Consider the following 24,666-nt stretch of genomic DNA (forward strand, 5'->3'; position numbering starts at 1 on the left):
TGCCGGACTAAACTTTATTCCAAACGACCCTGATAGAATGTTCCAGAACCTTACGGTTGCTGCGGCACATGTTATGACATCATAGTTATATATAGAATCGTACGATATCGTCTTATTATTTGATTGGTAGTTAGTTCAGACTCAGTTTCGATCTCAGTTACAAATATGAGTATATAGGTAGTGTCTTGTAGTCAGTAGTTCTTTAGTTCAAACCTCTTGTATCTCCAAGTGAGCAATCCAAGACGTACCTGCTGCCTTATCTTCTTTGTGATTATCTTGTTGTTTGAGTCCTAGTCTCTGCCCAGCATTAATTCGTTAGTGGGTTGTGACAGTAACACATCTGTCTTATCCTTGTCACTGAGGGTTTCGATATAGTTGGTAGGGAGCTGTTCTTGTATCAGCAAACAAGCAAATGAATCTAGTCCTTCCATCGAGGCTTCCCGCACAGCTTGGATGATAGAGTTCACATCCATTGGAGTTGTAGAGTAGATACATACATTAATGACACGACCATGTTTGCATCGCATCAACTTTGAATCAAACATCAATTTCAACAATTCAAATATTCACGTCGAAAATTTCAGTTTTCTTATTGGCTACAGGTCATGTGACGACTCCAAAGCGCGCACTATCCAAATTCAAACCCAGATTTACCAGTCCCTCTATCGACGGTTTGCCTCATAGAGGGGCCCGGGCTGGTCACCAGTCTAATGTCTTATCTGCACAGTGTGTTCCGTTTGTCTATATTGTAATGCCTGTAATGCTTGTATCACTTGTAATGCTTGTAATGCTTGTAATGCTTGTAACACTTGTAACTCTTGTAACTCTTGTAACTCTTGTAACTCTTGTAACTCTTGTGATACCTTGTGACAGGACTGTAAAGAGGGGACTTCCTTGTGTGCCTGTGAAGTCTGTACACATAGATCGATTTCTTCCAATTGACATACATTGTATGTCCTACCCATCTATTATGAAACTTTGATGTCTTTAGACCTTCGTGATAGCGTCAGCGCTGCAAGGCTACTGCGAGCAAGTGGACGAAGCTCATAAACTACTGTAACTGAAACATACACCAAGGATATAACACGCTTATACATACAGACATTGGTTCGAATTGTGAATTTTACAAGGTTGTTCTGCGAAGGCTATACACTTGTATCGTGTCTGTGTCCGTGTACCAAACAGTGCGTAAACAGAAGGGTACGTTCATAACGAGACATCTAGGAGATTTGGATCTCTTTGGTGCTGCATATGCTTATTATCATCTGAATCGTTGGCACTGAATTGACTGACAACACTGAAATCAATGATTAAGCCAAGAGTACATCTGGTATTTTGCCTCACCATGGTCTTCCCGCTATGACAGGGGACTTAGTGATCCCCCGCCGAGTCTCTGTGGCAAAAGCATTTTCGCCAGCGAGCTCCACATCGATAGCAGAAGTGGGTGGAGCAGCGACACGTGATGTGGCTACACCCATCTGTACGTTCGACGATCGCCCGGCAGCCAGGACACGACTGCCAGTTTTTATCGTCTGCGAGTCTCTTCAAGTCTCTTTGCAGTCCTGCTTCTAAGCATTCTTCTCCCGAATGTCTCCTATTCTTGCATGCGAGACATATAGTGGTGCCACACACACGGCAAGTCATTTCCGCCTTGCGATTCCGAGTGTCCGAAGAGCACAAGAACGCAGAACATTTCTGATTTGCGCAATACACTCGTGTAGCCGGTGGGACAGAATATTCCACAGTCTTGGCACGGAATTGTGTCTGCAGTGGTTTAGGTAATTGTCGATCGACTTTCTTTGCTGGCATTCTGATCTGGCAGCACTGTAAGGGATACAGAGTTTCGTCTTTCATGGACGCCTTCGCGAAATTCGCGATGCATTCCCGGCAATAGTGATGAGCGCATGGCGCACGGAAGCTTTGCTTCGTTGGGACCTTATCCCCGCAGGCAATACATTCTACTCTATTGCAGCGGTGAGGCTAGTAATGGTTCAAGGTCGGAAAGCTCACGGATTTCGATCTCGTTTCAGAAACTTGATAAAGATTTGTGACAAACAAAAAGTCGCCTTTCTGTCTTGTGGAGCTTTGTGCCATTCGTTATTCGTGCAATGATGATCCTGTGTGCCACTATGAACGTAATGTTATAGGTCGCCAGAGTGCTTAGTGGTCTTCCTTGTCAATAGTTAATCGTTCACTTTACACACCATGTCAACCCTGGAGAACAAGGAGGTGGAGTACAGCACGCTTGGGCGGTGGGCGAGAGCCGCGAGACGTCCGAGTCTGATAGGGGTGTTCCACTTCTTGTTTTGGGTTCGTTAAAATGGATTTCGCTTGTCATGGATTGAGTGAGCCGCTCTGTAGCGTGCAAGATGGCCTCCAGGTCGCTGCTGGTCATTGCAGCCATTGGTGGTGCGTCAGGAAGGCGAAGAAGTGCCTTATGGGAGCAGTGCATCATTTCGCTTCAATATACAAGGCAAGAGCCTTGCGCCCAAGGTGAACGCTAAGGATAGATCCAGGGCCAAACTGAGATAACAAGTGATCAATAGTCTTCGCATCTTGGAAACGCGTCATGATGTTTACACGAACGTTGATTGCGTACTGCAGTGCTTTGTGAAATTTCTCCGCTTCATTCAACATGCACTGTTTGGCCCACCAACTGTGCTCCATCCCCAAAGATACAACTATAGCCTGTCCCAGTGCCATCCATCAGCAGTGCACATATAGGGCGCGCTTTTAAAATTTGAAAACGATATTGAGATGTAGTGGTGACTGGTCGCTGTGTGCTCGTTGCCACCGGCAGATACGGATGGGCTACCGATATTCTCATGAGGCCTAGTGCATAGCCACAATGTTAACGTTGATGTATCCGAATTTTTATCGTGCTATAAGGATTGATACATCAATTATACAGCTTCATCCCCACTATCCTCGTCCATTACATCGTCAACCTCTTTCCTCATATTTGGCACATTCACGTATGGTACCTTGTTCCGCATCCAACGTCCTAGCAACCAATCCACCCTACATAGTCCTGAACCCGTAGTAGACGCGAGTAGCGGCGCTCCGCCCAGACCATTACCCATGTTCCAAGTAACACGATGGACGCCTACTTCGGGTGGCCATACACCAGTACTGGTGCTTGTCTCAGATTCATCTTTTTTGGCTTGTTTCCCTTTCAATTTTGTGGACCTTTCTTGAGTTTCCTGGCGTAGCGTCAGTAACAACAGGGGTATATCTGGAATGTCACTCACTTGCGGAAGGAAATGGTCTAACATACGAAACTCTCCTGTCTTTCGGCTGTAGTCCAACTGAAAGATCTTGCGGAAGAAGAATGGCTTCAAGACTTTGAGAGAAGAATGCTTATGATCGTCACAGGATACGTACGACCGACCCTCCTCTCCTTGTTGTTTTCAGAGTGTTGGTTGTTACGCAAGAGCCATCTGCTGAACCGACCGCTAACTGAGCGTGGTATTCCGATGCACTGACGCTCTGCAATTTTATTCAGCGGCGCAGTGATCGTGACTGTTGTGGCACGTACCCACACTGGTCCATCTGGCTCCAGAAGTACGTGCCCTCTGCCTAGCGTACTAGGAGATATTGCATATGCTTTGACACTGTTGTCGTGATCAATCATGATCGGTCCGCCCGCGAATGGGGAGTATGTAGTGCTATTGATCACATCTTTAGGAACGTATATCAGAGAAATGCATTTGCTTGTCAAAGGCACTAACCCCGTGTCCTGTTTACAATATTTCCATGTGGTTCTCGGATGTCAATCAAACATTCCATGCCGTCGTATCCGCCGGTAGCCAGAACTGTTGGATCCTCGGAGGTCGATGGCACGCCAGAGCCATTCGTCGGCGGGATACGAATCCATGAAAGGGCTCGCACCGCAGATTGATGTATTGAAATGTAATGGGTTGGGAGCATGTCTTGGAAAATTTTCGTCACAATGGAATAAACGAGGGCAGCCAGAACTCACTTGAGCCCTGACCTGTTCTGATTGCATGACCAATATCATATACAGCGACGTAACCTTCAGGATGACTGTGGTGAGGAGCGTTTCAACTGAAGGACACTGTTCAGACCATTTGTGCAACCAACAGCGATGGTTTCACTATTAGCCCAGTCAAGGGACCAGCAACAAGTTTCCTCTAGCTCGATTCGGAGAAGTGGTTCGGGTATATGCACTGTTTTGTCAACCAATCTCGGTCGTGTGTTGATAAATTAGGGCTAACCACCCACCAGATGTCGGACGTGTTGAGTCATCATCTTTACTCCTTACATCCTCTGGGTCTGGAACAACATATATGGACAACGAACCGTCTTCAAATGTCCCTGCTAGTAGCCCTAGCTTTCGCGGGTGTTCTTCCATATGAACTTCATTCCACTACACTCCCACCGTCAGCAAAGTGTGAAGGCGTGGATAGGTCGTAAACAAACCTGATCATGCGAGGGAAGAGGGCACCACTTAATTTCGAATGCAGGCCCTGACTCTAAGCAAACGACCATCTCGCACTTTATCTCACCGGCCAGTGAGCGGTCTTCTTGCAAGGTGTTCTCCTGTTTGGACTGCAAACCCCATATTTGGATGCAAGCAGGAACCGGACGATGAACTTTCGCACCGATCATCGGTGAGTGCGACCGCGAAGAGAAAGGGGCGACCGCAAGGTAATGTTTATAGGCTCGATCTGTATATAATCTTGAGCGGTGCCTACTGACAAGGGAGCGCTTCGTCTTACGGGGTCGGTCATCTGGGTGTGACGGGCACCAGTCTACGCCCCACGCAGGAGATCCAACATTGAACACGAAAGATGTGCTGCCAGGCATGTATTCTGCTGTTAATAAAGGAATTGTAATCGTGACCGACGTCCACGAAAGTGGTAAGGGGCGTACATGTAGCGTGGCTGTCGAACATAGCCATTTCAACGCGAGTCTGGCGACCATACGGTCCAAGGAAGCAATGCAGAGGAGCAGGCTGGCCATTATCTGTTAACATGGTGTTAGTGGGAAAGTACTTCGCAGCATCACTGAGAAAGTTTCAACAAGCTATTCGAATGAGCAGACATAGAAGCGCTCACCGCTCATCGAGTCTCGTCCATCCAGGTTTCACCTCAACGTGTTGATGGACCCTGGGACGCCTGAGCGACTCATTTATCGAAGTATCCTCTCCTTCCAAAGCCTCCTTGAAGGATGATCGGTCCTCCATGATATCCCATACAGGACCAGGGCCAACATTATAACCCCAAGCCCTACTGATGCGATCCGTTAGGAATTGTTCTGATGTCATACTATTGGTTGACACAATCTTTGGTGGGTTGAAGAGCGTAGGAGGAGCATCAAGTCGCTCGACTTTTTCCTTGCGAAGAAAAACCGGCATGGCTTTGTGTCGATGATGGACACTAGGATTTGGTAGTGCATACATCTTCGCGGTTCTCGGAGCAGACATCTTGGAAGTAGATACCTGTGCGGACGGAGATTTTGGTGGGGGCTTATGGAACGGCCGTGTTCCCGTTATCGAGGGTCTAGACCTTGCAGCAGTAGCTAAAGTCTTGCCTTGTTTCGGCACTGCTTCTGCTTCTTCCTCGTCTACTTCGGGGTCATTATCGGGGGCATCGTCGGAAAGCTTGTCCGGTGCAAAGTCACTCCCGCTACTAGTTCTCTCGTCGCCTATAGTCAGGAGCGAAGCATAATTTGGTCGGGATGTGCGAGCGCGCAGCTGTCGGGGCATGTCGTTTGCGATTTTAAAACTTTTTTAGATAATAAATAACGCGAAAGGCCGCTCGCGGCAGAGCCCGCTGCGGTCGCTTTTTCGAGCTGTACTTTATGTGAATCGATTGGATTTACAGGTACAAAGATCAGCCGAGACGAGTCGCGAGATGGAGGCGAGTGCTATAGATACAAATGAACTTCGGTGAAATTGAAGCGCACGCGCACTGCGCAGGTATTGAATGTGGCCAGTTTTTCCGAAGAAGTCTCGTCCTTAAACATCTGCACCAAATGACGCTTCAGCTGTGAAGATGGAATCTCAGGCTAGTCAGAACAAAGCTGACGACGATGGATTTCACGATCATGGAATCGCCGACTGTGCGTCTGAGTTTGTTTAGAAGATTTTGACTTCGCTGTTTGCAGCGACTTGATATGCGAAGTTGTCCCATTTTTGATCCAGGTTCAAAATCGACACCATTTGCCTTGGGTGTAGAACGTGAGGACCACAGCATGTATATGATCCAAGTCAATGATCGAAAGACAAATGATTCATGCAGGGGACGTAGCTCGTCGGAGTTTCACGCACCGTACGAGCGCTGCCACATTGAAAGCTTTCCAAGTTGACCCCATAATATTTTCCCATAGAGCGACCTGGCTACAAAGGAATATCATTAGTATTCGCGCCTGTCTGTTTCTTTAGTATCATGCTGTCCAGAACACTCATAACAGCCGCAGCACATGCTTCGACCCTCCACATCCAACTTCCACGTCTATCATATCCCTAACCTCCCCCTTCACCCGCGGCTCTTTACGCACCCTCCAAAATGTCGTTATTGCGCATGCAACAACGTCCAAGACTCCAGTGACCTCAGGAGAAGTCAACGCAGCGGTCCTTGTTCCGTTGTGTAACGTCGATGGTGTACCCGGTGTGCTACTCGAACTGCGAGGCAGTAAACTGAGGTCCCATGCTGGCGAAGTCAGGTATGTTCAACCCCAAAATGGTCAAGTATCTCGGTGCTCATGATCACTAGTTTCCCTGGTGGAAGGGTCGACCCAGTGGGTCTATTCAGAACCTCTGTGTACTTTCTCATCATACCCATAGGCAGATGCATCGTTTCTTGCTGCTGCGCTCAGAGAAACACAAGAAGAAGTAGGTCTAGATCATCGGCAGATCGACATTCTCGGCCAATTTGGCCTGCCTGAGCGAAGTCTCATGGGTCTCAGAGTATGGGCTGCCATGGCCCTACGTCGTACGTTTATTCTACTCACCAGTTTTGTTTTGACTCGAATTCGGTGCGCAGGGCTTCGTATACCCACATGGTAAGGTACCGGATCCCTAGATGATCCCTTACCCTCCATCTCGCTTTCCTCACTCACCATATCTCAGGCCGAGGTGGCGACCGTCTTCCATCTTCCCCTTTCCGCATTTACATCCCCTGCGCGTATCAGGCCTGACATGTTCCGCGCTGCAAGCCCATATTGGGCCATTGATGTCTCTGACCTTGTGGAGGGGTTTGAGGGGGTAAACGATCCATCGGGACACTCGGAAGTGAGCTATGGGAAGGAGGGACGTTTAGAACTTTGGGGTTTGACAGGTTGGTATATATCATTGCTCATGCGAATTTTAAAGGTATACACCTGAATAAAATATTATCATGTGGTGATATATGCTGAGGTCCTTGAGATCATCCTTGGGACACTGAGCACACTGCATTGTCTTGTGTTCAATGTTCATTCAGAAGTATCATTCGATGACCAGCCACAAGCTGAAACACAGGCACTTTCGTTTCACGTTCAACCTACGGTGGACGGCAATTACCTTACTTACATGCGAGCAAAAAGATACTTGTGCCATCCTGTACATGAAGCACCACCACCACCACCTTGTGTGCCTCCCCACGCCTTGAAATCCTTCATATGGTGAATTGGCACGACAGGACACACATTCTTCGTATCAGTGCCGGCAGAACTCGTAATGTCGAGGGACAGGTCACGAGGTGAATGTGTTCACATGGCTTGGAGCTTCATGGTTAAGAGGGGTCACAACGGTTGAGTCGAGGATGGTTGCCACGCGTAAAGGTGTTGAACATCGACAGGAGATCTTAAGTACATGAACCTGCTCCTTGTTGGGTCCCCGGGAGGTGGCAAGGTGCCAGATGTGTGTATTACATGTGGACCAGGTCATCATGAGTAGCATCGATACAACAAGATGAAACAAGATATGTTGTACGATATCGGACAGATTCAGACAACAAGGATAATATTCGTGCCCTTAATATTTAACATCCTGCTGAATGAGCGCAATAGCTTTCGCAGAGCGAGGCTTGATAGAGCACTTGAAGGGTTTGGGATGGCTGGGAGTACGTATCCAAACTAGCACCGCGAACGTGATAGGATACAAGACATACCTGATCGCGCCTGATGAGGAGTCAACCTCAGGGGTGTGCTCGACACCGTTCTCGACGATCTTGGAAATATCAAACACGGCGAGCGACATCACGGTAGATAGCCAGATGGAAGCATCAGCGAGGTGGAGGCCTGTAAATCAAAAGCAAGCAAACATCACAATACTGTTTTATTGAGGGTACTTTTGCATACCGGGGCAGATCCTGCGGAGCAGAAAGTTAGCATTCTAATCCAAATTAATTCCATGCGTACCGTCTACCAAAGCCGAAGCAGATCGTGCGAGGCTCGCGTTCGGGATCCTTTCCGTCATTGTCTAAGAAGCGTTCAGGCTTGAATTGCGAAGGGTTAGCATATGTCTGCTGGTCATTGAGCATGAACCTGGTATGCAATTCTATCATGTTGAATCCGGAGAAATGCGAACACTAACCAGATGTTAGGCATGATCCAAGATCCTTTCGGAATGTAGTACCCGTCATGGATATCGTCCTCAGAGACACAGTGGGGGATCCCTGTCTTAAGGCGATTGATACCGCTCTGCAATGAAAAGAATACAATAAACACATACCTGTAGGGACAACAACATTCCAGCGCAGGGATTCTTTCACAAGGGCTTCAATATAGGGGAGGGAGTCGCGGTCTGCAAAAGAGGGAAGACGATCAGTGCCAACAACAGCATCTATTTCAGCCTGAGCCTTCTTCTGCACATCAGGGAACAGTGTCATCGCCAGGAAGATCGAATAGATTGTAGAAACTGTCTGTGGAGACAGATGTTAGTCTCAAAACATAATAATCAATCTGTAATATGAAGGGAAGAGCTAACCGTGTCGGCACCACCGGTGTATAGGGATACAGCAGACCATTTCACCATGTGATCCTCTTCCGCAGACAAAGGACGGCCTTTCAACAGATGGGAGGTGAAAGACACGCGGGCAACTCCGGCAGCCTGTGATGTGTTCAACTCGTGACCGCCGAACTGTATATGTTGCCTACTATCTGATCCTTGACGAATTTGTGTGGTGCTTCAACCAACTCTTCAAGGGTCTGGCGCCATTCACGGGCCAAGCACTTGAATCCAGCACCAGGAAACCACTCGGGAACCTTGGCCACTAGAAATAAGTCAGCTCATTGTAAATACCAGAATACTGTAGTCTTACACCATGGCATGATGTTAACCATGAAGGCACCAGTATCATTGGACCGCGACAATTGGTCCATAGCGCGGTCTGCAAGGTCGACGAAGGGATCATTGTTCTCCTTCACCTCATATCCATGAGAGATTCGCAGAATGATAGCGCCAGCGATGCTAAACAAGATCTAGGCCCCATTCATGCAATGATAAACACCACATACTGTCGAATATGTGCTTGCAGTTGCTCGGGTTTTGCAAACACACGCTTCAGGAACCGGCGGGTCTCAATCTCCTCAATCGGTTCGTAGACAGCCATAGCAGCACGACTGCCAATGACGCGGTGGATGTTCTTGCGGTAATAGCGAAAACGATCACCATAAGAGAGAAAACCCAAACAGTACTTCCAGCCAACAAGTTCACCACCCATTGTAAGAACTGGACGGTCAGAGTACACAGAGCTTTTTTTGTCTAGCAATGCCATCGCTGCCTCGACAGAATTCAGTACAATGATGTGCCGACCCAGAACTTCGATATGCGAGATGTCACCTGCAAACCACAGTGTAATTGAAATGTATCGTGTTGGGAAACATGAGGCACACCATATTTTTTGCGCCACTTGGCAAAGGTGAGCCAGACCTTGCTGTGAAGAATGTCTGCGACGTTCCCAATGAGAGGCCACCCCGGAGGTCCAGGGGGATATGGTGCAAGGTTCTTCTTTCTGAATGCCTGCTTGACCAGATACACTCCGGCACCAGCAAGACATAGGTCCAGCCAAGTAACATTGGTGAATATCAGCATGCTAGCTGAGAAGAGCGATGAGAGATTAGTAAGAGGAGTCCGAGTCAGATGACGAACGAATACAAGTCCCGCTCAAAATGAGGGAACGATGGCAAAGAAGGTGGACGAATTTAGTTGTTTGGCAAGGTGATTGATGGCCGGTCAAAGAGCAATATGAATGTTGTGGCAGCCCTGGAATCTTTGTGTTATCGCAGGCAGAATTTAGTGAGGAAAGATAATCGTAGGCTGCGACCAATAGCAGACAAAAGGCCTACATAGGAAAGGGTCCAACACGGATTAGAAGATGACGTAGTAAGTAGTCAAGACTATCGTTCGTTTAACCGTTACGCCAAAAGGTATTGACACTAGTACTGAAGGGTTGTGTTTCAGTATCGCGGACGGTATTTGTGTAGATTATAGGAACTCTAGTAAGCCGGTGTGTGCTTACAGATGAATAGATGTGGACCTAAGTTATGACTGCAACCCAATTTGGTAATGGCCTAGCACAGTCCAGCGAAAGCAACACCTCCGAAATCTTCGATAGACTAGTGACCAGCTCGTTTTACCAGTGATATGTAACTCTTCAGCCCTCCTGCTTACAGCTCCAGAAATTCAAACCTATTATTCACGTAAAAGATCTCGACTTTTGTACCTCACCTTCATAACTGATGTTGCCAATCTCAAAGACGGTTCACTGAACACCGCCTACATACCAACGCTTGGCAATGTCTGCAACGCTTGAGTTGGCGAGAATCATCAGCACACAGCCCATTAATTCCAAAGATGATAATCTCACCATCAAAAAAGTTCGTAAATTATCATAACATTCCTCACAATATCCACCGCCATGCCTATACACCCATCGGTGCGCGAGGCACTCGTGGTTATCCTCCAACTCTGTCATCCTCTGGTAAACACGGTCCACAAAAATTTCTGGGCGCGCAGCTGCTTCACGAGCCCCGAATTCATTATATACGCGTCTTTCAGCGTCATCCAACAACCGTTGGTCATCCCATTGCCGGCAATCGCAAGTTTTCCACAGTGCTGCGCACAAGTAACAAAACTGCGTCGAGCATCGGCAGGTCATGTGATAACACCCCTGGCAAAGTTCCACGATAGCATGACAACCCGGACAGGTCTGCCACCCCATTTGAGACGCAAGGGTTTTGACCATTGATGTCTGAGCATTTTCAGCACAGTCTTCAAGCAAGTGGGCTCGATTCTTGCATGCGGAGCACACACGTGTTCCACAACTTGTACAGGCGATCTCAGACTTGCGGCCAGAAGATGAACCTAAAAATTTGGAGCAAATCTGATTGGGACAGTAGATCCGTGAAGTCGGTGTAGTTGTGAACTCTGCAGATTTTTCCTGGAAATGGGATCGCAAGTCCGATGAAAGCAATGGCAGGAAGTTCGCAACGGGAAGAGGCTGCTGGCAGCATCGCACAGGGTGAAGTGTTTCGTCCCTGGTAGATGCTTCGACAAGGTTAACAAGGCAACCTCGACAATAAAAATGAGAGCACGGAGCATTGAAACTTTGCGAACGTCTGACAAGATCGCCACATATGACACACTCCACCCTGGGACAAAGCGATATAAGACCGAGGTCGCGAAATGAAAAATGTGCCTAACCGAGATGGCATCCTGTCACGAGCTGAAAATTGTCCCCTATGATACTGTGATTCGGCGAGGTCGTCCATTTCATCTGGGTCTGGCTCAACTACACCCGTGATATCATTATTACTGGACAAAGTGGAGCCAAACTCACTGGAGAGGTCATTAGTAATATATAAAATCAAAAATGAAATTTACGAACGACAAAGATATGGTCCATTCAAGTATTTCTTGTGAGTGTGTAGGAATTGGTACCTCATCGCCTCTTTCAAGGGCAAGAGCAGAAAGATGATCATCTTGCTCCCCTTGGTTGATACGGGACAACACATTGAGAGCCGCACTGTCGCTTTCGAGCGCTTCATCAAAGCTTAGTGCAAATCTACGGTCTTGAAGTTCAGCCAAGGATGCCTTCAAGTATTCTGCCTGAAAGTTGAATGCAATTTCTTCGTCCGTCAAGCAGGCATCCTCCCGTAACTTTCCTTTGCGCGATCCTTCGACTTCTTCAATATTTAACAGAGATAGTGCTAGGACGAGGGCTTCTGCCTCTATCTCTGGCACGCTGCAATAAGTGTTCATGATAGCTGAAAAGAAAAGGGGAATGTAACCTTATTATTATCGGCTCCTAACAAGTGCCGAAATACGTTACATAAGCACAATATATTCTCACAAGTTCAAGTACATATGATTTCACTGGCAGGTGACCGGTAAACAGCTATGAAACTCACATCCTCATATTAGCGTGGTGGCAGTCTTTAAGTGGTCTGCATTATACTCTATCATGATGACTAGCAGAACTCCTGAATCAACACGAGCACTGGTCATTAAGAAGTGCTCCGCGGAAGCAACGCCTGTCTATCATCATGCTGTTCTGGAGACACGTCCACTGCAGCAACTAAAGCAAGGGGAAGTCCTTGTGAAAATGGGAGCTGTGTCATTCAACCATCGAGACGTGAGTGATATGACCGGCGTAGCATCGGCTGCGGCAAGAACTCGTTGCTCATCTGAACGCCCTGACAGCTTTGGATACGCCTTGGTCAATACCCCGGAATCAACTTTGGAAGTGCCTTCGGTGCTGATGGAGCAGGTACTATTACAGTAATAAGCTGAGTTGGGGAAACTGAGAGCACTAACCCAGGCACGGTAATTGCATCGGCGGATTCAAATGACGCACTGCTGAACAAACGCGTCTTCCTGACACCCATGCGAGGTTGGGAAAGCAAACCAGATGCGCCGGAAACAGAGTGGGTTACATATTTGTTTATTGACATTGGCTCACGTCTCATGCAGAGGCAGTTTCGGAATCCTTGGGGGTGGCCGCAACCCTCCGTTAGGAACATTTTCTGAATACGTTGTGGTGGAAAGAAATCAGGTTATTCGTTCTCCAGACCATCTTGATGATATTCAAGTCTCCGCTTGGCCCCTTGGTGGTCTAACTGCTTGGAGGTTCGTCTTTGTCGCGGTACCAACTTCGTCCTATCACTGAATGCATTGTAACTAGAGCTGCGATTGTCAATGCTGAAGCATCTAAAGACCAAAATATTCTTATTACCGGAATAGGTGGAGGAGTAGCGCTTCTTGCCATGCAACTATGTCTAGCCAGAGGCGCTAATGTCTATGTTACGAGTGGTAGCGAGGAAAAATTTAGGAAAGCAACTGCTCTTGGAGCCAAGGGCGGAGTGAACTACAAATTAAGTAAGGGTTAACTCGGACCACCCGTCTTGCAGGTTCAAACTATCTCACAGAGGATTGGCCATCGCATCTTGTTGCCCTTCTGGCAAAGAACAGCGGAAAATCTGCGAAGATTGATGCAGTTCTTGACTCTGGCGGTGGAGACATTATCACGCGAGTGAACAGTATCTTAAAGCAGGGCGGCAAAGTTGTGGTCTATGGGATGTAAGCGAAGGAGGTTTATTTCTTGAAATGTCACTCAGCATCATTACAGGACCGCAAATCCCCAAATCAAGTTCACCATGCGAGAGGTGCTCAAGAATCAGCGGCTTATCGGTAAGTTTCCCTGCTTGCTTGAATGACAATATTGAATGTGTGAAAGGTTCGACAATGGGCTCCCTCAAGGATCTCACAGACGCAACAACGTTTATGTCAGAGCATCGCATTGTCCCAGTGGTGTCCCATGTCCTCGAAGGACTTGAAGCTGCAGAAGAAGGATTCGAGCTCATGAAGCGCGGGGATCAGTTTGGCAAAATTGTCATTCGGATCAACGACAAGGCCAAAGCCAAGTTATGATGATGTTTATTCAATTATTGGATCTGTCGACCGCAAGTTCGCATTGCCCTATTCTGACAACTCTGTCTCGATATCGTTTCTGCAACTGTATTATATAGCCTTAAGATGTGCGAAATCCAACATTAAAGTTGGATGGTCTACTTTTGTACTTCTATTTGAGCTACCATTTTCGTTCTTATGTACGTATCTCTTATACGCGCGCCTCAGTTCTGCGTCGCATAATATTTGCCAACCTAATGTGGTTGTGGCTCAATTAATTGTGGATCGACGATCGGATGTTAAATTTTCTCACGACTTCCATTCATTGATGACAACATTCCTATTAATACTTCGGGTCCCCTCACTGCAAAGTCGGGACAGCCTCTGTTATCCTTGCTCGCCCATCTCGTGAAATGCCTAGCACGCTAATGCTCGTCGGCACCACCTCGAACTCCTCGTCACTCTCCCGATTCAACCATAAGGAGGAAACTGAACGTAAGTGGTCTACGTCATTGACATACTTCGGAACAAATGGACCCATCGGAATGTACTTAGCAGGTAGCATGCCTCATTCAGCACGATCCGTAGACGAGGACGACGACCTCACAATCCGTCCTAGACGCAAACCGCCCCCAAAAATTCCCAAACAACATGTCATTACAAACACGATCACATCCTACCTATCCAAATCCGACAGTCGTGAAGAGGTGGTCTCGGTCACGATAAACAGCTCACCGGAGCTGTCTTTCATCTTACACAAACCCCTCCGAAATCGACTATCGTACGAAGACAATCCATGCGAAGCTATGCAAGACTTCATGGACGCACACGAATTCTTCACGATTATCACGAACCCACAGACGAAGAATTACAAAGACGTACTTCCTTTCCTCATCACGAGAAGAAGGAAGTTTTTCGAGAAACGTCTGAGGGTCGTACGAGCTACGTTAAAAGCTATGAATGGGGAATGGAGTACCCTGGGTACCTTCCCTTCGATCCATGAGGAGTTTTCGAGTTTTAGCAATATCGCATACTTGCGGTTTGGTGCACTGCCACCTGTGGACGTGCTCATTAAGCTGTCTGTCGAGATCCAGACATGCGCGCGCGTCAACATCGATGTAGTACCAATGGAGCGGCTGGTACAGATTTTTGACCGTATGTTTGAGGATTGTCATCTGTTTTTGCGATCGCGCACGGTTGCGAAGGCGGCACCGAGGTCAGGGGCTGCTGCTGCTAAGTCCGCTATGGAGAGATTTCTACCACTTTCGGGAGGCGTTGATTATTTGATAAAGTTTTGTAGGAATACTTTTCCTGGTCAAGAGATTCGTTACCAGTGGACCGATAGGGGTCGTTTCGAGGATTAAGCCGGGCTGGCAGTACTTAATAGGAAGAACACAACGTCTGTAGCAATAGTACAGGAAGCAGTAGGCACTTTAGGATACCTTGTATTAGTCCAGCAATATATCATAAAAACAAATAATTGGTCTATGGTTGTCCTCACAACGCAGCGCGAAACCAAAATAATTCACTGCCTTCACTTGCCACGCCAATTTTTCTTATACATTGGTTTTCAGTCTACTACGTCGTATTGCATTCATGTTCAGCTGCAAATGGATACACTACGTTCAATGAGGTGTACATGCAATCGTGCTTGTGAAAGTCGTAAGGGAAGAATGTATATTAATATTCGGGTCACTACACGCCCACAAATATTTTGAGACTTATTTACCGTGACCGATCGCCCAATCACCCTGTCCGGCCGTATCAAAAACACCTTCGTCTAGCCGGCTTCCATGAGGTAAGCCGAAAAAGTATAGTCCTCCTGATCAAGAAGCACAAGGCCTGCAGGAGATGCGACAGGCGTCACTGATGTCGATGATGATAGAACGACTGCTGATCGCATGACACTTGTGTCGCATGTCTCCAGTGCACCCCAGATTGGGTTAGTATCAACGGACTGGGTGGAAATACAAGTACAAGCATTGTGTGATGCCGCGGAACTCGTCCAGAATGATGTTGCTGAATCGGCAGTTGATATCGAACATGAAAGGAATGGTGTTCAGGATCAAGGTAGGTATCTCTAGTATCTCAGAGATGACAGGCAGACGTTCGGCATTATATATTTCAAAAGAATATTTGTGGGCAAGTCCTTTCTTGACGAGTACGAGCTTCCATCCTAAATCGAACTGGTGTGAGGTGCGGTCAGTTGTGTGCATTTGCCTAACTCACCGAATCTTGTACGTCCCTGTTCGTAGAGGCGAGCAAGTATTAGCACCGATCAGACTAACCATACCTGACCACCCGTTGAATTGGGGACACTTGAATATGTTTTCGTAGCTGCCTGCTAAGAAGACATCCATAAATGAACATATTGAGCAGCATCTGCGACAATCTCTATTAGCCCTGCACACACAAATTCACCATCCGGATATTGGCCTAAATCAAACTGATGAATACAAAAGAGGGACGGGAGTACAGTGGAACTCGCTTATCCAAACCAGTCTGTTGAAGGTAACCTCCGTAGGTACTAACGTCGCGATGGTCTTGAAAACAAGCTCTTCGTTGTGAGCGACCCTCGTAAGGTCCGGTTCAGGGCCGACAGTTGGTGCACCAAACAATGCAAATATTGCATGTTGGGTGAAGTGGGAAGTTTCGCAATACGAACTTTTCGTAACATTGTGTGGACCTTGTGCAATACGGAGCACTGCATACGCAGTTCGTGCAGGTACGTATTCAAAGATGTGAATATTATCATTTTCAACAGAAAGCAGCACATTTCGACACAGTACCAATACGGTAACTCACGTCTTAGCTGACACGGCCCCATCTAGCGCAACCAGTTCTCGGAGTCATCGACTGGTACTAGTCATCTTTGGGAATGTGTCTGAGAGCGTCGAGTATGAATAGCCATATTGCTCACCATTATATTACTGTGTCTTCATGAAGTTCTGGTCCTTGATACGTTGTTGATTCTCCCTTCTGAGCCGTTTCTTCTCTGCCTTGCCTCCAGGCCCGTCATCTTCATATACTTTCGGCTTCATAAGGTCCCATAGCCACGGAGGATACTCGTCATCAGGTAGAGCTATTACTGGAGGCTGTCCTTTTAGATAATTCAATCCTTCCAGGATTGTACCTGGTGGACATGACGAAAGTGTCTTTTCTGGAATAAGTGTTAACATGAAGTACTGTAGTGTTTAACTCTGCATGTTCACCTTCAGCAGCCGACGTGTCTTTTACACTTACGTTCGGTACCCGTTCAGTATTCGAGCTCTTTGCGGCATAGCCGCGTGCAAGACACGGAGAGAATGCTTGCCGAATGGACGACCGAGAAAGTGCAAGAAAGGACATTGCAGTTTGTGACATTTTTGTCACAGCACGATGTTACCTCGGGAATCGGGATTGTATTTGGCCATCTACGCTCACATAATCTCAGGATGGCCCAACTATGAACTAAGAATCAAGAATCAAAGAAAACCTCGCAAACCATCCGGTAATAGGTACGAATAACTATCAAGTGACGAATATGTGACTGAGGAGGAAATATTAGCATTGAGGGAACGGATACGTCGCTTGTATCTCCCAAAATATGAACTACAAGCCGAATGATACCTGCGCCAATCGCGACAACAGCCTATGGTCCATCGTCGCACTATCAGGCTGCGGGAATAAGACACCCACATTGCCGAATGATTGAATGCTGCCCTTGACGTTAGACTGTGCGGGTAAAACATCCATTTGTGTCTCAACGTTCGCCACGATACCTGCGAGTGGGGGTAACACAAGCCTGAGGGAGTAAATATCTGATGCGCGCTCTCAAAGGCATCACAACCGAAATGACACCGAGGGCGGCCAAGGCGGCGTATCCTGAAAATGACGATGACACAACTGCGCGGTGTCGAGCTGCGATGACCGGGCATATAGCTGTACGACGGCAGAGGATGATGCAGATGCCCGCGTGTACGGGAAGTCGCGCACATCACCGGTGATGACTGTTGCACAGTACTCAAGAGGTGGTCAATGACACTGGTCCCGGTCATGGATCATATTGCTACTCGGCCAAACTGTTTTCTTCACCTCCATTTTATTGTGAACATACTACGTTTTCAGAACTACAGTTGATGTCAAGATACATGCTATATGAAACTGTCAGTCATTTTGGTGATACTCAGGCTGGATACAACAATATTGAGTCCAAGATAAAACTACTTTTCTTTTTAACGTCATCTTCATTCACACCTTGGAAGAACTAGCACATGTGTTAGAACGCACCTTCGCCTATGGTTTATCTGCCGAATCGAAAGCATTGAGAAGGAAATAACACCACATGCAACGGAGCAAGGCGAAAGTCGGCAACGCCGAACCCTAGTCGAACAAGCAAGGTGGAAATTGGCACCGCCGATCCCTAGTAATTAAGTCTGAACACTTTGATAACGAAGAGCACATGTAATCAAGCGGAAAATATTGAAGAGCTGCGAGGAGAACTACCCTTGGCGAAGTGCCGCTCTCGCTTGATCAGCTCGTCGTATGTTCTTGGCGGTTACTGCTTCATCGAGACCTTCTGACTCGGGGATATTTTCTGCGCTTGTTATCGCACCGAGTGCAAGGCTCAAGGCGATCTGACTTTGTCCAGTGCGGATAGCCATCTCTGATGCATTCCCAAGGGCCACGACGAGCTGCTTTCGAACACCCTTGACCTCTTCAGCATACTCTCCGCGCGTATACCTGTCAAACGAGACTAAGGAGGCCGCAAGCTCTGCAGAGGACACGAAGTGCATCCGAGCGTAACATGGGTTTGATTGAGTAGCCTTCCGTCCAGACTCTGTACGAGACTCCACACGCCGGAAAGCGATTAGCAGGAATTTCCGTATGATGTCGGGATGTGTAATCATTTGTACTTGATCTAAGGAGGTTGCAGTTGAGAGACCATTCGGTGCCTTCTTGAGAGCTTGGATTGAGTCGAGAACACCCCGTTGAGCGAGCACGGCCAACAATCGCGCGAGGGCTGTAGGACCCATGACAACTTCCTCTGCGATCTGCAAGGGGGAATCTACCTGGGGAGCTGCATGTGAGTCGCCAACTTGCAGTGCGAACATATCCTGTGTTCGCTCCGCATACATGAGATGGTCTTCTTCGTTTTCCGGATCTGCTTCTTTTATTTTCTGCGATGCAACGTAGGCCACACGAAGGAGAGACTCCAACTCTGCGTTGGTAATTCCGCATGAGTCTGCCGCATGAGTCAATGTAGTAATCAACCGCAGGACTGTGATCCGTTTGATGCCTGAACAAAACAAAACTCAGCAGTGAAGCATATTCTGGCCCCAGCTACCATACCTCGTAATTCGAATGCAAGTTGAAACGTCCTTTTCCCAAGGAGAGTTTTTGCTCCATAATTTTTGACGTTGTTGAACAACCTGTGAACAAAAGGGTTAGAAACAAAAGTGCAATCAAGAGTAGGAACTGACGACTCGACATGGCGCCAATCCTCTTCTTCGACGCTCATCCAGACTTCAATTAGCTTCCCACTCCAATCTTGTCTTTCAGTGAAAATCTTTAGGGCTTGAGACAAAGCTTTCCACTCCTGGGTTCTCGATGAGCCGTCCAACGGCGAAGACACACCGGGTACTACGTAAGGGGGCCATTGGAATAGAAGTGCAAGGATTTCACATGCAACCGCGTCACTTTGCCGCTCAGGGTACCATGCTGGTCGAGGCGTGATCGCGCAATCAAACAACAAATCGATAATTTGCGGTCTTTTCTTGAGAATTTCAAGGCGAAACTTGGTGGGCAGTATGGGGTAGGTACAAAGAAGACCTTGAGCAGCCCAGAGAGCATCGTCATGAGCCAGTCCTGAGTATCGCAGAGCACATTTAGCCACCTCTGCTTCGGAAGCCTTTGAGACAGGTGAGGAGGAAATGGAGTTAATTCCATGGACATGTCCGCAGCAAAAAGACCCACATTTTGCCCTCTTAAAACAATTATTCCACCCTGCCACTTTGTCTCCGGAGCATAAAACTGTTCGACAAAAATTCGGGGTCCTTGGAGCACAAAAACACAGAGCTTCGCAATGATATCCGCCACCATATCCACAGGAATCCTGTCCCCAACTAGACCAGCCAAAGAGCGAATGATACAAGCAGCAAGTCTGCGGTGCGCGCAGAGCCAGCTATCTATGTTCTATGATCCATCCTTCAGATTTCGCCCAAACGACATCGCATGTGCCCTCACCTTGAAGCAGAGGTCTACAATGTTGTGATTCATCATTTCCTCGGCAATTGATTTTCTTTCTACATCTGTCCCTACGTGCAAGAGGTCGTCCAGCACTGCGAGTCCACAATAACTGGCCAGAGCATGTCCGTTCTTCATGCCGAGCCTAAATGTGCCATATCTCGACGTAATCAAAATCATGACTTCGATCAGGTTGTACTTTAAGCAGGTATTGATCAGGAAATTGAAACCGGTAGGTGCTCGTTGAACTTCAATTGCAGTCCTTGACAATGTGGTCCTATCCCAGAGGATGCCCTGAAATAACCAGCAGTTGGAGTTAAGTTCAAACGATTATGACACAGACGCTACGCACAGTCCATGTACAAAGGAAATCCGGATCCACCTGGGGGTCTTTGAGCCTGGCAAGATCTCTAGCCATATAACCATCCAAGACATCGCGGTTGACAGTATCAAAAGTCCGTTGGATTTCGATTTCAAGCGACTGTTCCCACTGTGCATAGGACTCAGCCATGATAGAAGGGTCATAGGGACCTTTGAACTGATTTGCTGACATTTCTTGGTCGATGCAGTAAACCGTGAATCGGGCGCTACCTGATAGAACCGCTCAGAATCGTCGAAGCTTGAAGTTGTTGATGTTGCTTTGAAATAATCAGTGCTCCGAGTCATAAGCTACGTGTGTCGGAGACATCGGAAGTTTCGGAACGCCAATCTGGGAGAACTTGGAACAGTAGCAGTACGCGTTCTGCATCTCACCTGTGAACATGCGGACATTCGAGGGGACTCTCTGGTCAGAGGAACTTGAAACAAGGACAGTACTACTACTACTAGCTGGGCCATGTAGCTACTTCGAACCATACTGAACAGTAAATCTTCTCAATCTACGTTGATATCAGGTCAAGAACATGAATATGTAGATGGAAATATATTAAATACAAAAACAAGACATGCAGATATACAGCATAATGGGATTAATCTATCCTAAGATGTCACCATCATCGCAGATTAGTGTGATTATAAACAAGTTCAATTGCCCAGTTCTAAGTACTCGTGTTAGAAAAGCCCTGACCCTGGGAAAAGCTGCGACTCTTCGCCGTGCTCGTCATCTTCGTCAAGGCTCTCGTCGTCCACTGACGCATGGCGAGGCTCGGGGGAGAGATCGTACCCATGAATTTGCGCTGCAGGTGCATCAAACCCTATAGGTTCGTGTTCGAAAGGGTCAATATCTGCATCTGGGATGGTTGGTTGTATCGGCCGGACAGGTTGAGCAGGTTGAATAGGGCGTGCAACAGGTTTCGGAGAGGGAGGAGTAAATTGTTGAGGTACGCGTGGTGAGTCAGATAGCGGAGGAGAGATGACTGTTGGACGCTGTGCCCCAGTCGGAGATGCCTGTTCAGGCCGACCTGATAACGACGAACGCGGCTGAGCTTGCAGTTGTGGTGGAGTTGCAGTCTGAGGTTGTGATCGAGCTGCGGTCCGAGGCTGTATCTCGTATTCGAGCTGAGTGTGATTGTAAGTGATGTTCCAAAGGCGATCCAAAATACACTCACAGCAGCAAATACTTCCTCCCTGTGTCTCTCACCCACATCCTTGTCGATGCAGTAACATAGATACAGTGTATCAGCACTAGTGTGGCAATGGTTAGCACGAGAATGTTGCGCTAGTTGATCATAACATACACATCCTTGACTAGTCCTATGCAAAACAAGCCCACGAGTGCGGTGACACCACCAGCAAGTAACGAGGCTCCCAACGCATAATCAGGTGCGCCTAACGTGTGTGCACCAAAAAGATACGTCACAAGTGCGAAGGGAAATGTCAGCGTTAAGGGTGCATAGGTAAGCATCCGTAATGGTGCTGAATGGCATGTTAGCTATGATTGTGCGGACCACAAAGATATTACGCACGTTCGGTCTTGAATTTCTTGCGGTACCGACCAGCGCTAGTAGTCTCAACGGTAGCAGTGAGAGCCCGGGCCCTCCTTGCGCTCACAAAGAAGGGGTCTCCGGTCAACCCAGTATATACGAGCGCATACTTGCTCAAGGATGTGGTAACGCTCTCTAGGTATGAGACTGCCATACCTGAGCCAAATATTATAGGCTGACACCACGGACGCAGTGCAAGCGGTAGATAGAGCGGAAGCCAGCGCAGGGCCAGGATGAGAAGTCCTAACAATCGGATACCTGTGAGGATGAGCGCGCTGAGGACAATCGATCCGAGAGATGGATATGCAGCCCGCATGAGAGCAGCATGAATGATGTGAGTATCGCTTGGCAGTGGAATTGGAACATCAGGGCTGAGGTCATGAGCAAACGAAATAAAAACTGAAAAAAACAATGCTTACTCGGCAAAGTACCAAGCACCAATAACACCTGCACAAGTCGTACGCAGCATCCCCTTCGCGATGCCCCAGCTCCAAAACCACACACCAACCACACCAAATATTGCCCAGTTCGCCCACCCTTGAACATGCCCTTCTAGCGTCCCATTGGGTTCATAGACATAACCAATCAAAAGGAGTCGGAATATCACGGTAATGAATGGTATAGATGCAACCAGCATCGTGAGAAGCATCGCGGGGGAGAGAGCGAGAAGAAAAGGGTTTGCAATGAGAAGCCGTGTGGTAAGATCGAGGATAGAGGAAGTTGAATGGATTTCTCGGGGTAAATTCACTAGGCCTCTGGCAGTGATGACGGAGAGAACGAGGGGTACAAGTGAGAATAGTCGGAGACTGGATACCCTAATAAGCTTCTGCGGTTAAAACAGACGAAAAGAGTGCTCACCCAACTGTCTCACCCCAAGTCGGTTCTTGGTCTCCATCCCACATGAAACTACCAACGAATGCCCATATAGCAGAGATAAAAAGTGTAGCTGGTATGAATACGGATGTTGCGATCATGACTGGACGAACAAATATACGGAGGAGGAAAACGTGGACATATGCCATAAGAGCGCTCAGAAATGTCAATATGGTAAGCAGGGGTACTGTATGCAGCAGCGTTGTGTATGGGAGCGAAACCCCCCGTCCGTCGTCCTTGCGAGTCTTGCCAAAGAATAGCAGTAGAATGGAAAAGAAGACGCATACAGAAACACCTGTACACCAAAATATGGTCCAGTGCGAATCATTGAACTTCCGTCGAGCCCGAGTGATATGCCGCGGATCTGGTAAAGAGAATACGTCGATGGGGCGTGTGGTGCCATCCCTCGGCAGTAGCGACTCAGTCAGAGATAAGGAAACAGGCTCGCGAGCTCGTGAAGGTGGAGGCGGAGGATGCTGTGGTCTAGCAGAGCGATTCGGCATGGGTCTCGGTGAGTCGATTGTAGGTTCAGGTGAACCAAGAGATGAGGATGAAAGGGACGGTAAAGGCGAGCGAATTCTTCGAGGAGGAGATGCCTGGTGGGCAAGCCAGCCCTTTGGATAGTCTTGGGACACAGCTTGGCCATAGTCAGAAGCCATCAAAGGAATTGACTGAGAAGTATGATGAGAGGCCCCTGGCATGTTATCGTCCCCTTCGTCGAGGCGTAGATATGGGTCTTCATCATCTATATCATGTGCTCGACTCCTAAAATTTCCGCGACTTGACAGTCTGCTTACACGCAGATGAGGGTCGTCAACGTCGTCAACCTCTGTATCATGATCATCACCTGCACGAGACCCTTCGTCGGTTGTGAATGAAAAGAATAAAGGCTGCGAAGAGGACAGACTCGATGCTGGATTATGCTGCTGGGTCAAAAATTGAGAGGCGTACTGAGCAAAAGACTTTGCCATCACCAGACCACGTCTGCTTGTTAGTCGTAGTATGCAGAATTGGTGAGCGAGTCTCCCCGGGAGCTATGTGGCAGCTCTTGCCCTGTGTTAAAAACCTGGTCCAAGATGACTTGCGTATCCGTAGGAAAGTTTTGCTATATTTGGATATTACCGCCAGTAGCCGCCAGTATACTATTCGGTGCCATTCTCCTCGTCGTCTTCTGTGATAGATCTGCAGACTGCTTCTCAATCGTAGCCAAACGTTAACGCTCTTGGACCCGATCGAGCCGCTGCGTCACCGTGTCTGTGTATTTGTATCAAATCATCCATGCCTCTCACAGGAATGCACAAGACTGGACAGCATCATAATATGTCGAGCCTCGACAACACAACTTGAAGACCTAGGTACCATTTGAACCTTAGGCAACCGCATCACCATAGTACAGCAAAGGCCACCAAAGGTGAGGTAGTAGTATAACCACTCCAATGTGCAAATGACACAAGTATTTGAACAGGAAAGCTGGACCCCCAACAACACGCATGCGTCTGTTGTAAAGATACTACTTCGTCTTGCAAAGAGCGAGTAATGCATTTGGCCGCGTAGCCAGTCAGATCATCCTAGGAAGGTGTACCCCACTAGTTCACACACTAGCCTGCAGGTAGATAAATCTGTGGCAGCGCATCTTGTGGATAGCTTTATGAGGCTATAAATTGAAATTGTAACGAAACTTTCCATCAGATACACTTCCTTGGCGAAGCTGTGAGCGGGGTAGGTAAGAGATTTCTAGCGCCGTCCTGTCACTGCCGCCACATCAGAGAACCGGTGAGAAGAAGATAT

General features: G+C 47.7%; 11 protein-coding genes across 11 annotated transcripts; 3 read left to right on the forward strand and 8 right to left on the reverse strand.

The window, feature by feature from the left end:
- Positions 1-910: 910 nt before the first annotated feature.
- Positions 911-1,963, reverse strand: HD556DRAFT_1367290 (uncharacterized protein). Its single transcript, XM_041302837.1, has one exon. The coding sequence runs from the start codon at positions 1,852-1,854 to the stop codon at positions 1,372-1,374; it is 483 nt and encodes a 160-aa protein (XP_041160879.1). The 5' UTR covers positions 1,855-1,963; the 3' UTR covers positions 911-1,371.
- Positions 1,964-2,903: 940 nt separating this feature from the next.
- HD556DRAFT_1442631 (uncharacterized protein) lies at positions 2,904-5,731 on the reverse strand (the record flags this gene model as incomplete). Its single annotated transcript, XM_041306485.1, has 12 exons — positions 2,904-3,203; positions 3,252-3,335; positions 3,385-3,489; positions 3,539-3,681; positions 3,732-3,932; positions 3,983-4,036; positions 4,089-4,190; positions 4,246-4,390; positions 4,444-4,691; positions 4,743-4,838; positions 4,897-5,030; positions 5,082-5,731. The coding sequence occupies 12 exons, from the start codon at positions 5,729-5,731 to the stop codon at positions 2,904-2,906; spliced, it is 2,262 nt and encodes a 753-aa protein (XP_041160880.1).
- A 682-nt stretch (positions 5,732-6,413) lies between these two features.
- On the forward strand, positions 6,414-7,367 carry HD556DRAFT_1519286 (NUDIX hydrolase domain-like protein; the record flags this gene model as incomplete). Its single annotated transcript, XM_041309126.1, has 6 exons — positions 6,414-6,418; positions 6,445-6,690; positions 6,741-6,765; positions 6,812-6,934; positions 7,011-7,029; positions 7,050-7,367. The coding sequence occupies 6 exons, from the start codon at positions 6,414-6,416 to the stop codon at positions 7,349-7,351; spliced, it is 720 nt and encodes a 239-aa protein (XP_041160881.1). The 3' UTR covers positions 7,352-7,367.
- Positions 7,368-7,641: 274 nt separating this feature from the next.
- HD556DRAFT_404886 (cytochrome P450) lies at positions 7,642-10,399 on the reverse strand. Its single transcript, XM_041310513.1, has 12 exons — positions 10,100-10,399; positions 9,844-10,043; positions 9,466-9,790; positions 9,270-9,418; positions 9,106-9,221; positions 8,936-9,058; positions 8,681-8,870; positions 8,543-8,624; positions 8,368-8,493; positions 8,308-8,318; positions 8,118-8,247; positions 7,642-8,063 (listed from the first exon to the last, which is right to left on the reverse strand). The coding sequence occupies exons 2-12, from the start codon at positions 10,040-10,042 to the stop codon at positions 7,982-7,984; spliced, it is 1,533 nt and encodes a 510-aa protein (XP_041160882.1). The 5' UTR covers position 10,043; positions 10,100-10,399; the 3' UTR covers positions 7,642-7,981.
- Positions 10,400-10,701: 302 nt separating this feature from the next.
- Positions 10,702-12,211, reverse strand: HD556DRAFT_1431860 (uncharacterized protein; the record flags this gene model as incomplete). The annotated part of the gene is made up of 4 exons (XM_041305058.1): positions 10,702-10,758; positions 10,818-11,601; positions 11,624-11,788; positions 11,838-12,211. 4 exons carry the CDS (start codon positions 12,209-12,211, stop codon positions 10,702-10,704), a joined length of 1,380 nt encoding a protein of 459 aa, XP_041160883.1.
- A 99-nt stretch (positions 12,212-12,310) lies between these two features.
- On the forward strand, positions 12,311-14,165 carry HD556DRAFT_404931 (uncharacterized protein). The gene is made up of 8 exons (XM_041310515.1): positions 12,311-12,584; positions 12,653-12,719; positions 12,771-12,876; positions 12,929-13,078; positions 13,134-13,327; positions 13,378-13,528; positions 13,578-13,639; positions 13,686-14,165. Exons 1-8 carry the CDS (start codon positions 12,414-12,416, stop codon positions 13,877-13,879), a joined length of 1,095 nt encoding a protein of 364 aa, XP_041160884.1. The 5' UTR covers positions 12,311-12,413; the 3' UTR covers positions 13,880-14,165.
- A 1-nt stretch (position 14,166) lies between these two features.
- On the forward strand, positions 14,167-15,316 carry HD556DRAFT_404929 (uncharacterized protein). Its single transcript, XM_041310514.1, has 2 exons — positions 14,167-14,353; positions 14,414-15,316. Exons 1-2 carry the CDS (start codon positions 14,272-14,274, stop codon positions 15,220-15,222), a joined length of 891 nt encoding a protein of 296 aa, XP_041160885.1. The 5' UTR covers positions 14,167-14,271; the 3' UTR covers positions 15,223-15,316.
- Positions 15,317-16,785: 1,469 nt separating this feature from the next.
- On the reverse strand, positions 16,786-17,206 carry HD556DRAFT_1442636 (mitochondrial ribosomal protein L37-domain-containing protein; the record flags this gene model as incomplete). The annotated part of the gene is made up of 2 exons (XM_041306486.1): positions 16,786-17,018; positions 17,071-17,206. The coding sequence occupies 2 exons, from the start codon at positions 17,204-17,206 to the stop codon at positions 16,786-16,788; spliced, it is 369 nt and encodes a 122-aa protein (XP_041160886.1).
- A 46-nt stretch (positions 17,207-17,252) lies between these two features.
- On the reverse strand, positions 17,253-17,951 carry HD556DRAFT_1367342 (uncharacterized protein). The gene has a single exon (XM_041302838.1). The coding sequence runs from the start codon at positions 17,893-17,895 to the stop codon at positions 17,323-17,325; it is 573 nt and encodes a 190-aa protein (XP_041160887.1). The 5' UTR covers positions 17,896-17,951; the 3' UTR covers positions 17,253-17,322.
- A 166-nt stretch (positions 17,952-18,117) lies between these two features.
- Positions 18,118-20,636, reverse strand: HD556DRAFT_1474268 (uncharacterized protein; the record flags this gene model as incomplete). The annotated part of the gene is made up of 6 exons (XM_041308496.1): positions 18,118-19,136; positions 19,190-19,269; positions 19,321-19,748; positions 19,814-20,032; positions 20,084-20,377; positions 20,436-20,636. The coding sequence occupies 6 exons, from the start codon at positions 20,634-20,636 to the stop codon at positions 18,340-18,342; spliced, it is 2,019 nt and encodes a 672-aa protein (XP_041160888.1). The 3' UTR covers positions 18,118-18,339.
- A 248-nt stretch (positions 20,637-20,884) lies between these two features.
- Positions 20,885-23,947, reverse strand: HD556DRAFT_405049 (plasma-membrane choline transporter-domain-containing protein). Its single transcript, XM_041310516.1, has 6 exons — positions 22,864-23,947; positions 22,425-22,811; positions 21,988-22,376; positions 21,760-21,937; positions 21,631-21,706; positions 20,885-21,580 (listed from the first exon to the last, which is right to left on the reverse strand). The coding sequence occupies exons 1-6, from the start codon at positions 23,847-23,849 to the stop codon at positions 21,134-21,136; spliced, it is 2,463 nt and encodes an 820-aa protein (XP_041160889.1). The 5' UTR covers positions 23,850-23,947; the 3' UTR covers positions 20,885-21,133.
- Positions 23,948-24,666: the final 719 nt, after the last annotated feature.

The sequence above is a fragment of the Suillus plorans genome, assembly GCF_016647745.1.
Source record: "Suillus plorans strain S12 chromosome Unknown HD556scaffold_24, whole genome shotgun sequence".
Taxonomy (NCBI): Eukaryota; Fungi; Basidiomycota; class Agaricomycetes; order Boletales; family Suillaceae; genus Suillus; species Suillus plorans.